At 35.5% G+C, this 11,972-nt stretch overlaps 3 protein-coding genes across 3 annotated transcripts; 1 reads left to right on the top strand and 2 right to left on the bottom strand.

The window, feature by feature from the left end:
• Nucleotides 1-946: 946 nt before the first annotated feature.
• LOC111443327 (60S ribosomal protein L18a-like protein) lies at nt 947-4,300 on the bottom strand. Its single transcript, XM_023081103.1, has 4 exons — nt 4,015-4,300; nt 3,045-3,120; nt 2,615-2,726; nt 947-1,309 (listed from the first exon to the last, which is right to left on the bottom strand). Exons 1-4 carry the CDS (start codon nt 4,223-4,225, stop codon nt 1,250-1,252), a joined length of 459 nt encoding a protein of 152 aa, XP_022936871.1. The 5' UTR covers nt 4,226-4,300; the 3' UTR covers nt 947-1,249.
• A 236-nt stretch (nt 4,301-4,536) lies between these two features.
• On the top strand, nt 4,537-5,529 carry LOC111442909. The gene has a single exon (XM_023080470.1). The coding sequence runs from the start codon at nt 4,537-4,539 to the stop codon at nt 5,527-5,529; it is 993 nt and encodes a 330-aa protein (XP_022936238.1).
• Nucleotides 5,530-5,706: 177 nt separating this feature from the next.
• LOC111443326 (persulfide dioxygenase ETHE1 homolog, mitochondrial) lies at nt 5,707-9,641 on the bottom strand. The gene is made up of 9 exons (XM_023081102.1): nt 9,168-9,641; nt 8,861-8,989; nt 8,669-8,776; nt 7,276-7,410; nt 6,511-6,552; nt 6,350-6,409; nt 6,223-6,276; nt 6,050-6,074; nt 5,707-5,966 (listed from the first exon to the last, which is right to left on the bottom strand). Exons 1-9 carry the CDS (start codon nt 9,417-9,419, stop codon nt 5,884-5,886), a joined length of 888 nt encoding a protein of 295 aa, XP_022936870.1. The 5' UTR covers nt 9,420-9,641; the 3' UTR covers nt 5,707-5,883.
• Between the last annotated feature and the right edge of the window lie 2,331 nt (nt 9,642-11,972).

The raw sequence follows: 11,972 nt of genomic DNA, 5'->3' as shown, positions 1-11,972 counted from the left end.
AAATTAGCCGATGTGGGACTTCCATCATCCAACCCCTCCCTTCGAATAAAGTGTGCATCCCCTTAATCGAGGCGATATGGGACTTCCATCATCCAACACCTCCCCTCGAACAAAGTGTGCCTCCCCTTAATCAAGGCTCGACTCCTTTGGAGTCTTAGTCATTTTTTACTACCTTCGAGGAGGCTTGTCTCCTTTCCTTTTGGAGTTCTTTGTTCGATATTTGAAGATTTACCAATCTATTGGTACGACTAAGTTTAGGGCATGTCTCTGATACTATGTTAGACGAACACGACTTTCCACAATGGTATGATATTGTCCACTTTAAGCATAAGCTCTCATGGCTTTGCTTTGGGCTTCCCCAAAAGGCCTCGTACCAATGGAGTTAGTGTTCCTCACTTATAAACCCATGATTATTCCCTAAATTAGCCGACGTGGGACTTCTGTCATCCAACAAATTTAACCAAAACTTTGAACGAAAATAACATTTTGTCAAAGTGAGTTTAACTCCTCAATAATTTACCTGCATTTTCACCCTTGATATTGGAGGTTTGCTCATCATTTCTGCAATTGTTGTACACTAAAAAAAAAACACTAAAGCATTTTAAACTTACAAAAATTGATCCTCGGTATGCTTCATCTGAAAATGTACCACACATTTTGAAAATAATTTATGAAGAGAGAATTTATCAGTACAGAAGCTTAACTTTTTCACACAATAATCTTTTTATAAAACCCAAAAAAGTAAAGTAAAGTAACGTAGTAATGAGTAAATTACCTAAATTTCAATTAATTAAAAAAAAAAAAAAATAGATGCACATCAATAAATAGATCTTTCTACCTTGCCTGCATAGAGGTGTGAGCAACGAAGTCTTTTACCTTAGAAGATCATCAGGCTGAGCAACACAATCTGATCAGCGAGGAACAGAGTTCTGTTTTGAAGCTCAAATGCATATCCAAACAACAAAGAAGAAATATATTTACAGAAGGATAGGTACATTCCGACAGAGGAGTTTCAGATGAATAGTCATAACACACCTTTGGACATATCATAGAAAAATCAAATAACGTGATTTTGCAGAATTCTACACTTCTTAGGCACGACATGGGAAACAACCGCTAAGCAGTATATATAGGCTCTCACAAATTCAGATTTCAATGGAACTATCTTGAAGATGTGAAGGTCAAAGATCATGGATTTTGTTGTTCATACATGTTTGCAAACTATACAATATTTTTAGTTTAGTATTGGTTACCAGACATCAGCTCCCTTTGTAGCACCGAAAATTATTGCAACTGTGGCAATAACCGCCTGATATACAACGTAAAATTATTAGCATTCAACAATGGCGGATCCAGAAATTTATATTAGAGGAAGAACAAATTCACACACGTGCACAATAAAAACATTAGTTATATACATGCAGGAATTTAAATTGAAATAATGCCAGGCGCTCATCTATCAAGGTTCGAATCGCAAACCCTGAGATACCGAGCATGCCCTGCCTGAACTTAGAGACTAACTTGGTTAGATGAGTGATGCAATATTAAAAATATTTACTAATTAAATATACAAAAAAAAAAAGTTAAGAAGATTTTTAGAGATCTTTCTTTGCTACTAACAATTTTTGTTGTTTTGTAATTTAGTTTTTAAGAACATTTAAAACTCCTAGTTAATGCTTTATAACAAGTAATAAATCAGTTTAATTTGAAAAAGAAAAAGAAACAAAGTAAAAACAAAACTTACTAAAACTAAAGAATGAAAAGTTCTAGTTATTCACAAATTAGAATCACCCACTACCGAAGGCCTCTTACCCAACCTAACTCAACTCAATACATCTTTAAGCAAGTTGCAAAAAAGTATAACACAAAAATCACTTCTTATGAGGAAATAGAATTGCAGAACTATATAGAAGATATGAGATAAGTGTTGGATGAAAGTCCCACATCGGCTAATCGACTAATTTAGGGAATGATCATGGGTTTATAATCAAGGAATACTCTCTCCATTGGTGTGAGACTTTTTGGGGAAGCCCAAAGCAAAGCCATGAGAGCTTATGCTCAAAGTGGACAATATCATACCATTGTAGGGAGTCGTGTTCATCAAACATGGTATCAGAGCCATTCATCAAACATGGTATCAGAGCCATTCATCTAACATGGTATCAAAGCCATTCATCTAACATGGTATCAAAGCCATGCCCTAAACTTAGTCATGTCAATAGATGTCGAACAAAGGATTCTAAAAGAAAAAAGAGTCGAGGCTCCTCGAAGGCATAGTAAAAAATGACGAAGACTCCAAAAGAAAAAGGAGTCAAGGCTCGATTAAGGGGAGGCGTACTTTGTTCGAGGGGAGGTGTTGGATGAAAGTCTCACATCCGCTAATTTAGGTTATAATCATGGGTTTATAATCAAGGAATACTGTTTCCATTGGTGGTGAGGCCTTTTGGGGAAGCCCAAAGCAAAGCCATGAGAGCTTATGCTCAAAGTCGACAATATCATACTACTGTGGAGAGTCGTGTTCATCTAACATGGTATTAGAGTCATTCAACTAACAATAAGAACATCATCATGAAGCTGAAGAGGTCCAGAAAAACTATGAATAAAAGTTACTCACAGCAATTGAGCAAGCAACATATCCTGGTTTCTCACGATAGTGCACCCTGCCACATAGTATAAGAATTGCCCCAATGTACCATGTAGCAGGAAGGATGAAGCCAATAATAAACCTGAAGAACATGGTTCGTAATCAATTTGATCAGTCAACTCATAAATAAACACAAAATTCTAGGCAAAAGATATAAAGAGTAGGCAGGACACAACGAGCAATTCTATCATTCCGAACTACAACCTGATTGGTTTTCATTCATTAGATGGAAGCTGTAGCACTTTAATCTTCTTCTGAACTGATAAATTACCGACCATGTAACTACTGAAAGTTTGAAATGCTTATAGTGGACACAAGATATCATCTGGCTTGTTTATGATGATAATGCTACTGTAATTGTCGTAAATGATGATAAAGTCCAACAATTATGAGAACTTACAGGAACCACCCATAGCCAATACCACAGCAAGGAAGGCGAGGCTCTCTCACTGGTCTTCCTTCGACAACAGCATATCCTGGAAAAGAATTCAAAAATAAATTTTAAAAAATTGAGCTAATACTTCAGTCTTTGAAATGATGTATATTAAACGAATCCAAGGGTATATATTCCAGAAGAAGTTACACAAAATTATAGCGATGCAAACGAAACTAAACAAAATATGATAGTGCAAAATCAAATCTCAGAGAGAGAGACAAAGAGTTAATACAACTATAATGATGAACAAGTACATAACAAAAATCTTGTCACTCAAATGTATAAAATCACAACATTCTTTTCACCTATATTCTTCTCGAGATGCAAAAAGGAAAGAAGGCATGCGAATTTCAGAATGCTAAAATCAAGTATTTCAAAAATCAAAAGAGAATAACGTGTCTATTAAGTAAGAATCCAACCACACTTTCTGTCGAGATTTCGTCATACAAAAAGCTTCAAATTCAATAACACTGATAAACTATAATATAGTATTGTGATCGTTAATAATAATCATCATGAGTTAAAAAGTGGCTTCCTACTCTACTTATTATTCAATTCTGAACTATAAACTTTCAAGCAGACACCAATAAAAAGCACACTCACAGAACAAGAAAATACAGGATCTAATCTTAACAAACTGCTAGTACAGGTAGGAACTCCAACTGAAATACAGAAAACAAAATATATGACAATTACGGATCATTCATCCATGCTTGGAACAAAATTTTCCAGTAGATCATAATTTTTAGATTCCGGACAGAACTAAGCTATTCAAGTGATAAGATCAACTTTACTGGAGTTCAACGCAAGGCATTTAACCGAGATCAGTAGTTCAAGTCAACGGAAAAGCAAGATCGATCAAATCGCACAAGAAACAAAAGAAACAACTAACACTAGATTAACAGGTGAGAAAAATTGAGGACGAAGCGGTTACCAGTGACAGTTTGATAGCCATGAGCATAGTGCTCAGGTTGAGAACGATCGTCGAAGTCGGAGACACCAGGCGGGCGAGTAGGCTGGGGGAATCCGACAGGAGGATAGTTAGCGACGCCTTGAAAGGTTCCGTAGTGAGGGTGGCCGGGATTGGGTTCGTGATGGTGGTGAACAACGACACCGACGGCGGCAGATTTATCTTCCTGGCTCATTTTCTCTCGTCTTCAGAAACAAAACCCGAGGCGAAATGGATCAGAATTCGGAACGCGGGGACTTGTATTAAAATTAATATTTTATTTTAAGAAAATTGTAATTATAGCCTTGGAATTTATTATTATTTTATTTATTTAAAAAATAATAATAATTAGATGACGTGTAATATCATAAATCAGACAAAACTTAAAATTGACAGCTCGGAAAATTAGAGTCAATAAGTAGTCGCTTCTTTGTTAATTAATAGCGGTTGTTAAGAGTTCATATCTCGCCGTCGGTCGCTCATTTTGATTTTTGCTCCCACGGAGAGATGGATCGAGAGCAGGAAGATCTTCAATTTCTCGGCTTCTTCGGCATCTTCACAGAATCCTTCAATCTTGTTTTCTCATGGAGGAAGATCTTCAGCAAGATTACTCTAACCCTAATCTTGCCGCTTTCCGTCGTCTTTGTAGCTCACATCCAGGTAACCGAGCTTCTGTTCTTCAAGATCTTGAAAAACGAAGATTCTCTCAACTCAATCCCCAAGAATTCTCCGAATTACACGAAGCTTTCCGATATGATCACGTCGGAGTGGATCTCTTTCTGGCTCTTCAAAGCTGCGTATTTCACTTTCTTTCTTGTTCTCACTCTGCTTTCCACGGCGGCCGTCGTTTACACCATCGCTTGTGTTTACACCGGTAAGGAAATCACCTTCAGGAAGATTATTAGCGTCGTTCCTAAGGTTTGGAGAAGGCTGATGGTTACGTTCGTATGGAATTTTGTTATCGTTTTGGTTTACAACATTGCTTTTGGTGTTTTGATTCTCCTTTGGGCTGCAATTTTCGGATTCGGTGGGATTGGGATTCTCATTATTGCTGGGATTTCGGTATCATATGTTCTAGGGTTCGTTTACATAAGCGTAGTGTGGCATCTAGCATGTGTTGTCTCGGTTTTGGAGGATGTTTATGGGATTCAAGCAATGTTGAAGAGCAAGGAACTGATTAAGGGGAAGCTGGTGCTTTGTTGTGCTGTTTTCTTAACTTTTACTGTGCTGTTTCTAGCAAGTCAATTGGTTTTTCAGACAGTGGTTGTGCTTGGTAGCTCTAATCATTATGGATTAAGAATTGTTCTTGGAGTTCTTTGTTTCTTGTTGCTGTTCAAGGTGTTCCTCTTTGGGCTTGTTGCTCAAACAATCATCTACTTCGTCTGCAAATCATATCACCATCAAAATATTGACAAGTCCTCCTTGTCTGATCATCTGGAAGTGTATCTTGGAGATTATGTTCCACTAACAGCCCAAGATGTTCAATTAGGGGAGTTCTAAACTTGATTGGCATCTCTGGAGTTGAAAAGTTTGAACTCAAATTTATGTGAAATGATGAACACTGGCTATGATTACATGTTGTATATATAATACACGTTGGTTTTAGTCTGATGCTTGTTCTTCATTCTCTTTTCTTTGCATTCTTGCTAAAAGGAGTAAATTGTTTGTAGAACGGTCTAAGAACAAATCATTCCATTGAGAAACAAGCAGTAGATAATGTCATTAGTTCATGAATTTTTATTTTTGTTCGTCGAATTCACTCCTTTTGGCCTATAGTTCTTACAGATCTTTCTTCTTTTTGAATGTTTTAATAGTAAGGCCAATTATACACAAAGAATCACAGAATAGACAGAGTCAAGAAGTTGGATCTTGCAAGCCACAAACCAGGTTTGCTGGAACTGCTATGTCCATCATCTTTGGATAAGGCAGGTTCAAATCTGCAAGAGAGAAACAGTGCAGGTGTTATAGCAGAGTCCTATCAGTTTACACCATATTAAAGTTCTTGGTTATAAGTACTCACTTTCCATGATTTTCTTGAATTCTTCCTGCAAAACAAAAACAAACCATGCACACGATTTAGTGATGAAAATGATATCCAGAATCACTTATCTACAATTGTCAATCGAACATTGGCCTAATTTGTGCTCGAAATGATATTTATGGGTAAGCGATTTTGGTTACTCGAGAAATTACCAGATCCTTGGTGAGCCGGGGATTGTATACTATCTCTTCACCTACCGTACTAACCTGAAATTTGAAGCCAGATATAAGGTATAACGAGCCGGCTTTGGAGAAAGAAGAGAGGTAGAAATTTCCTTACATTAAATCCCTTGTAATCGTGAGCAGGATAGATCAATGTGTCCTTTGGCAGAGTGAAAATCTTGCACACAGAATTAATAATCAGAACAGTTAGTGTTACCGAGGGCTAAAACACCAAGAAACCCCATTTATAGTTTTTGTGTTGCGAGTTTATGTCCTTACCTGCGAGTGTACAGATTCATAGAGCTGCTTTGAACTTCCACCCTGCAGAAAGCATTTACAGATTCATAGAGATGTTTTGAAGCTCAAATTTTTAAATGAGATAGAAGAGAATACACGGTTGAGGATTGTTCGGAGGGAGTCCCATGTTGGCTAATTAAGGAGATAATCGTGGGTTTATAAGTAAGAAATACACCTCTATTGGTATAAAGCATTTTGGGGAAACCAAAAGCAAAGTCATGAGAGCTTGGATTGGAAACATGGGCAATATCATACTATTGTGGAAGTTTGTGATTCCTAAACATATACACATCTAAGCACTTGGATTGGAAACGTGCATAAACGCGACGTGTGCTAAACATGAAGGCCATAATCATGTGAAGTGATTCTAATGAATTAAGAAAACATTTACACCTAAATGATTAGTTAATAGTTCATAATGGTTCCAGTAATTCAAGTGTGAGATCCCACGTCGGTTGGAGAGGAGAACAAAGCATTTTTTATAAGGGTGTGGAAACCTCTCCCTAGCAGATGCATTTTAAAGACTTTGAACGGAAGTCCGAAAGGACAAAGTCTAAAGAGGAATATGTGTTAGCCCGGCTTGGGCCGTTACACCCTGCTACCATTATCATTTGACGTTTATACAAGAAAAGTTTGGAAAATCAGTTGTGAGCTAGAAGAAGAGGAAACATGACAGTATCTTGATCTGAAAGACGAATACTTGAGAACTACGATCAACAGTTAATTAAGTGAAATGGTGAAAGCTACCTGAAAATCTGTCCTCCCACATCCACGAATCAACAAAGCATCCCCAGTGAATGCCATCCTAGGATGAGGCTGATCAGGTTCATCCCCGGTTACATAGGTGACACATCCTGATGTGTGCCCAGGAGTTGCACGAACCTGCATGGAAGAAGATAAGGTTGAGACAAGAGTCAACTCTAGGATTGTACCCTAAATTTTTCCTTTTTCTGAACGTTGCTTTACTTGATGATGAACCCTTAGCTCAGTCTGGGTTCAGGAACTTCAGAAATGAAATTATAGTCTAAGAGACCGCTTATGCTTCATTATTTAGGAACATCAGTTTCCATTCAAACTTCAAAGCTTGTAATATATCATAGGAGGAGGAAAAAAAATTCATTCCATATTTCCCTCCCATTGCAAACAGAATCTCTACTAAACTGAGTCCTATCCTCTATTATTGATAGTAATAGAGGATAGGAACCCACCCGAGGGGATATCTATGCTGTGGAGCCACAACCAAAAGGGAGACAAAGTGGCTAACTGCAGTATGGAATAATAAAGGTGGCTAAATATGTCAAGGAGAGCTCCTGGCACAAAAATTGACTAACTTTCTGCGTTGCACTTTTCATCCTCAAGCTCCACAAAAGTAAATGTTCACGCAGATTGTTTTCATATCGAAACGCTAAAGAGGAAATGAATCAGTGTTTGAACACTCTTTAAGAGCTCATGAACATTGTCATAGCATGAAGAAGTATTAATTTCTGAAGCCTGAAACTAGAAAGCATCCCCAATTCTGCCATTGTCTGGCAGTAGCCGTGGTAAGATATACATAGGTCGTGACCAGAATCAACTAACCTAGTTACCCATATAATATGTCAAGAATCAAATTAAATGATCAATATGAGAGAACGTTAAGTATCGCTAGCAGGTATATGGTTTGCTTTGACCTGTTATGTATGGTCATTAGCCTCACAGTTTTAAAATGCGTTTGTAAGGAGAGGTTTCCACACTCAGTTTTAAAATGCGTCTGTAAGGAGAGGTTTCCACACTCAGTATAGAATGCTTTGTTCCTCTCTCCAACCAATTGTTAGATCCACATTGGTGTGAGAGGAAAACGAAACATTCCCTATAAGGGTGTGGAAACCCCTCATTAGCAAACACGTTTTAAAAATGTGAGGCGAATAGCGATACGTAACAGGTTAAAGCGAACAATATATTTGCTAGCGGTGGACTTGAACTGTTACCGTGAGTGAGCTTATCGAAGTTAGAAATCAATACAAATACGTGAGCAGATATGTTTTGTTGATGAATTTTCACCAGACCTATGTGATGGCAATGATGTCTTGAAAAATGATGGAATCATAACTAAGTCCTATGAGTATCTTTGTTTTGTAGTGTTAAATACAGGTAATGGTACCTCCAGGAATAGATCACCAAAAGGAATTCTATCGCCAGGTTCAATGAACACATCGGCTTTTGAACCGCTTGCTCTCGAGATTACAGATTTCGCTCCTGGAAATTTACTCTGAAGGAAATGATCGCATCAAATATAACAATAGCAACAAAGTCGGACACTGAAAAAAACAAAAATGATGATGGAGAAGAAAACCTTGATGAGTCCAGTCCCAGTGACATGATCAGCATGAACATGAGTATTCATAGCGTAAACAAGCTTCAATCCAAGTTCTCGTACAAGGTTTAGATCCCTATCAACAGTCTTGTCAACCGGATCAATCAACTGAAGGCAGAGAAAATTCAATAAATCACAGGAGAATCGAAAAACCGATTGATGCTTTGGACCAACTAAAAAAACACATCAGAAACTAAATCCATTACACATTTCATCAAAGAACAATCAAATTTCAAATTAAATCCAAACAGTCATACAGAAAAGAGAGATTAGAGAAGGAAATTACAAGCGCTGGTTTATCAGGGTGAGAAACATCAGCAAGAAGATAAGTGTAAGTAGAAGAGTCCTTCTCGAACAATTGACGGAACAAGAGCTTAGATGAGGAAGACGATAACGATAACTCCATCTGGGAACTGAAATTCTTGGTGGAAATTCTGGAAATGGATTTCACAGGGAGAAGATGAGGAGGTTGAGAGACGAAGAACAAAGCATTGGGAGGAGAAAACAGAGGAATTCGTAAGAATCGAAGGCTTTGCATCGCGCTTTGTTTTCTACTGAAAACTGGATTGGAACGTGGCGAAGGATAATACTAATTTAGTAAATTGTTTATAGAAAATGAGAAACAGGATGGAATCTTCATCAATGGATATGGAATGGAAAATTCGTCAGGTAGCGATTTCGCAAGCTTTGCCTCATCCGCCCCGCGCTCGGTGCTCCCGGTTTTGCTTTCGCCCAAAGAACAGAGTGCTTGTACACGATGCCCACGCATATACTTAATCAACAGGTGTCCCACTTAAATACGTACTAACACGACTTATATTTATTTATTTTTATTTTTATTATCAAAGTGAATGACTCTATGATATTGTCCACTTTGAGCATGAGCTCTCATGTCTTTACTCTAGATTTCACCCAAACGTCTCACACCACTTTCATCAGCCAGTGGTCACTGTTGAATGATGAAAGTCCCACGTCTGCTAATTTAGAGAATGATCATGGGTTTATAGAGTGAGAATACTAACTTCATTGGTTGAGCCTTTTGGGAAGCTCAAAACAAAGTCACGAGAGCTTATGTTCAAAATGGACAATATCATACCATTGTGGAGAGTCGTGTTCGTTTAACAGTCCCAACATTCTTCACATACATAGTCATGTTAACTATCCACACAGATCACACACAGTCTTTTAACATATTTTTTCGAAAAAATTCTTAAGAGGTCATCCAATATAGAATTATTTTAGGTAAAACACGCTTAACTATGAAGTTATTGAGCCACGAAAAAGTAAGATGCACGTTGTTAGTATAAGTATTAACTTTTATTCCCTAAGTCTTTCTCAGTCATTTTACCCTCGTATATAGTTTTAGTTCATTCATGTACCTCTCATTTACTCCTGTATCATAGATTTCCACCTTTATATTTATTAAACTTTTTTTAAAAAAATAAAAATAAAATAAAACATTAGATGAAAAGTTGCAAATTTATATTATTGCATATTGTTAAGCTAAAAAACATCGGTTCAATTAATCTAGACATAAATTGTCGTTCGAGAGATTATTAAAAAAATGATTTAATCTTTAAATTTTAGTACTAAGTGACTTATATTTAAAGCTTGTAGGGACCAGTTTAGCATAGTTTATATGATACATAAAATAAATATTCGTATGGTTTATAAAAATACTATAGTGGTATGAATTTATTACATATTAATTGTCCTATAATTTAAAATTTACCAAGAAAGTTTCTATTATGTGAATGTCGTGGAAAATAATGCTTAACGTGCCGATCACCTAAATCTAAATCATTGATTTTCTCTTTATTTTATTGATTTAATTGCATATTTTTAAACTTCCACAATAAATAAATAGAATAAATAAATAGAATTGCTCGAGGTAAAAGATCAAGTCCTTTGATTAAAACATAGAATATTCTGTCAAATATATTCTGCCTTTTTCATAGAATCGCCTTACATCAAACATAGAATTGCTCTAAGTAAAGCATGCAATATATTGTATCTCATTTAATTTTTTAAGTCTTTTCTTCGTAATTAGTCTCAGTCTATTCCTATTTTTTTTTTTTTAACTTGAGTGTTATATATATAATATATATATTTAATGTAGTTCTACTTAATAAATATTACTTATTTTAAGAATGATTTTTGTTCGTGATCCTTTTCATCAAATTATAAATATGTAAAAAAAAGATATATATTTTTAAAACAAGCAAACAAAACCAATAGTCCCATCATCATAAATTGTATCTACCTACTCTGAATGATTGATCTTATCATCGAAAGACCTCGAGCTGATTTAAAAAAAAAAATCTCTATATTTTCAAAAGTTTTAATAATATCCTCGAACTAAAAAAAACAGGTAATATTTTATTTAACTCTTAAATTAAAAAAAAAAAAAGTTAGAAATACTTTTGAAAGTTTTATTAATACGAACTTTTATATAAAATTCAAAAATACCTTTAAAATAAAAAATAATAAAAAAAAATACTCATAAATTTCCAAAATTAACCCTATTTCTCTTAAACTTTTATTTAAAAAATTTTAATAAAAAATTGAAATATTTTTTTTTAAGTGGAAGGGTAATTAGTTTGAAATAGTTTTTTTTTTTTTTTTTGAAATAAAAAAACTTTAGGGTACTTCAATAATTAAAAGTGTAAGGTCATAATTAAATTTTTTAAAAACTCAATTATTATTATGTTAACTTTATAATGAAATTAAAATTATAATAAAAATATGAAATGAGCTGGCTTAAGCTTGGCCGCTGATTGGCCGACACTCCATCCCTCCTGAGATGCGTGACTTGAGATATGAAATATGGATTATTGGTTGGGTTTTGACTTATATTAGGTTGCCTTCTCATTGGTTTCCAATGGAATAATATCTTTTCTTTATTCTTTCTAATTCCATATTATACGCCTAGACTTTAGAAAGAGCTCATTTGTATCCTCCAAATTTAAAATATAAATTTATATGTTAACGAGATTCGAATCTTAACACGAACATGATATAATCGTAATTGACGGGTGCTATTTCTTTTGAGATTGAAAGTCTAAAAGAACGGTAATAGCCCAAGTCCATC

The sequence above is a fragment of the Cucurbita moschata genome, unplaced genomic scaffold, assembly GCF_002738365.1.
Source record: "Cucurbita moschata cultivar Rifu unplaced genomic scaffold, Cmos_1.0 Cmo_Scf00005, whole genome shotgun sequence".
In the NCBI taxonomy this organism is placed as follows: Eukaryota; Viridiplantae; Streptophyta; class Magnoliopsida; order Cucurbitales; family Cucurbitaceae; genus Cucurbita; species Cucurbita moschata.
The sequence above is the reverse complement of the archived record's forward strand: the minus strand, read 5'-3'. Positions and strand labels throughout refer to the sequence as shown.

What these genes read in the sequence shown, in the direction of transcription:
- LOC111443326 (XM_023081102.1), bottom strand. Translation starts at nt 9,419, where the DNA reads ATGCAAAGCCTTCGATTCTTACGAATTCCTCTGTTTTCTCCTCCCAAT. An exon ending in ATGAATCTGTACACTCGCAG is followed by an intron (nt 6,410 to 6,510) that starts GTAAGGACATAA and finishes TCTGTGTGCAAG; the next exon opens with ATTTTCACTCTGCCAAAGGA. An exon ending in CCCGGCTCACCAAGGATCTG is followed by an intron (nt 6,075 to 6,222) that starts GTAATTTCTCGA and finishes TTTGTTTTGCAG; the next exon opens with GAAGAATTCAAGAAAATCAT.
- LOC111442909 (XM_023080470.1), top strand. Translation starts at nt 4,537, where the DNA reads ATGGATCGAGAGCAGGAAGATCTTCAATTTCTCGGCTTCTTCGGCATC.
- LOC111443327 (XM_023081103.1), bottom strand. Translation starts at nt 4,225, where the DNA reads ATGAGCCAGGAAGATAAATCTGCCGCCGTCGGTGTCGTTGTTCACCAC. An exon ending in ATTGGCTATGGGTGGTTCCT is followed by an intron (nt 2,727 to 3,044) that starts GTAAGTTCTCAT and finishes CATGTTCTTCAG; the next exon opens with GTTTATTATTGGCTTCATCC. An exon ending in ATGTTGCTTGCTCAATTGCT is followed by an intron (nt 1,310 to 2,614) that starts GTGAGTAACTTT and finishes GTTGTATATCAG; the next exon opens with GCGGTTATTGCCACAGTTGC.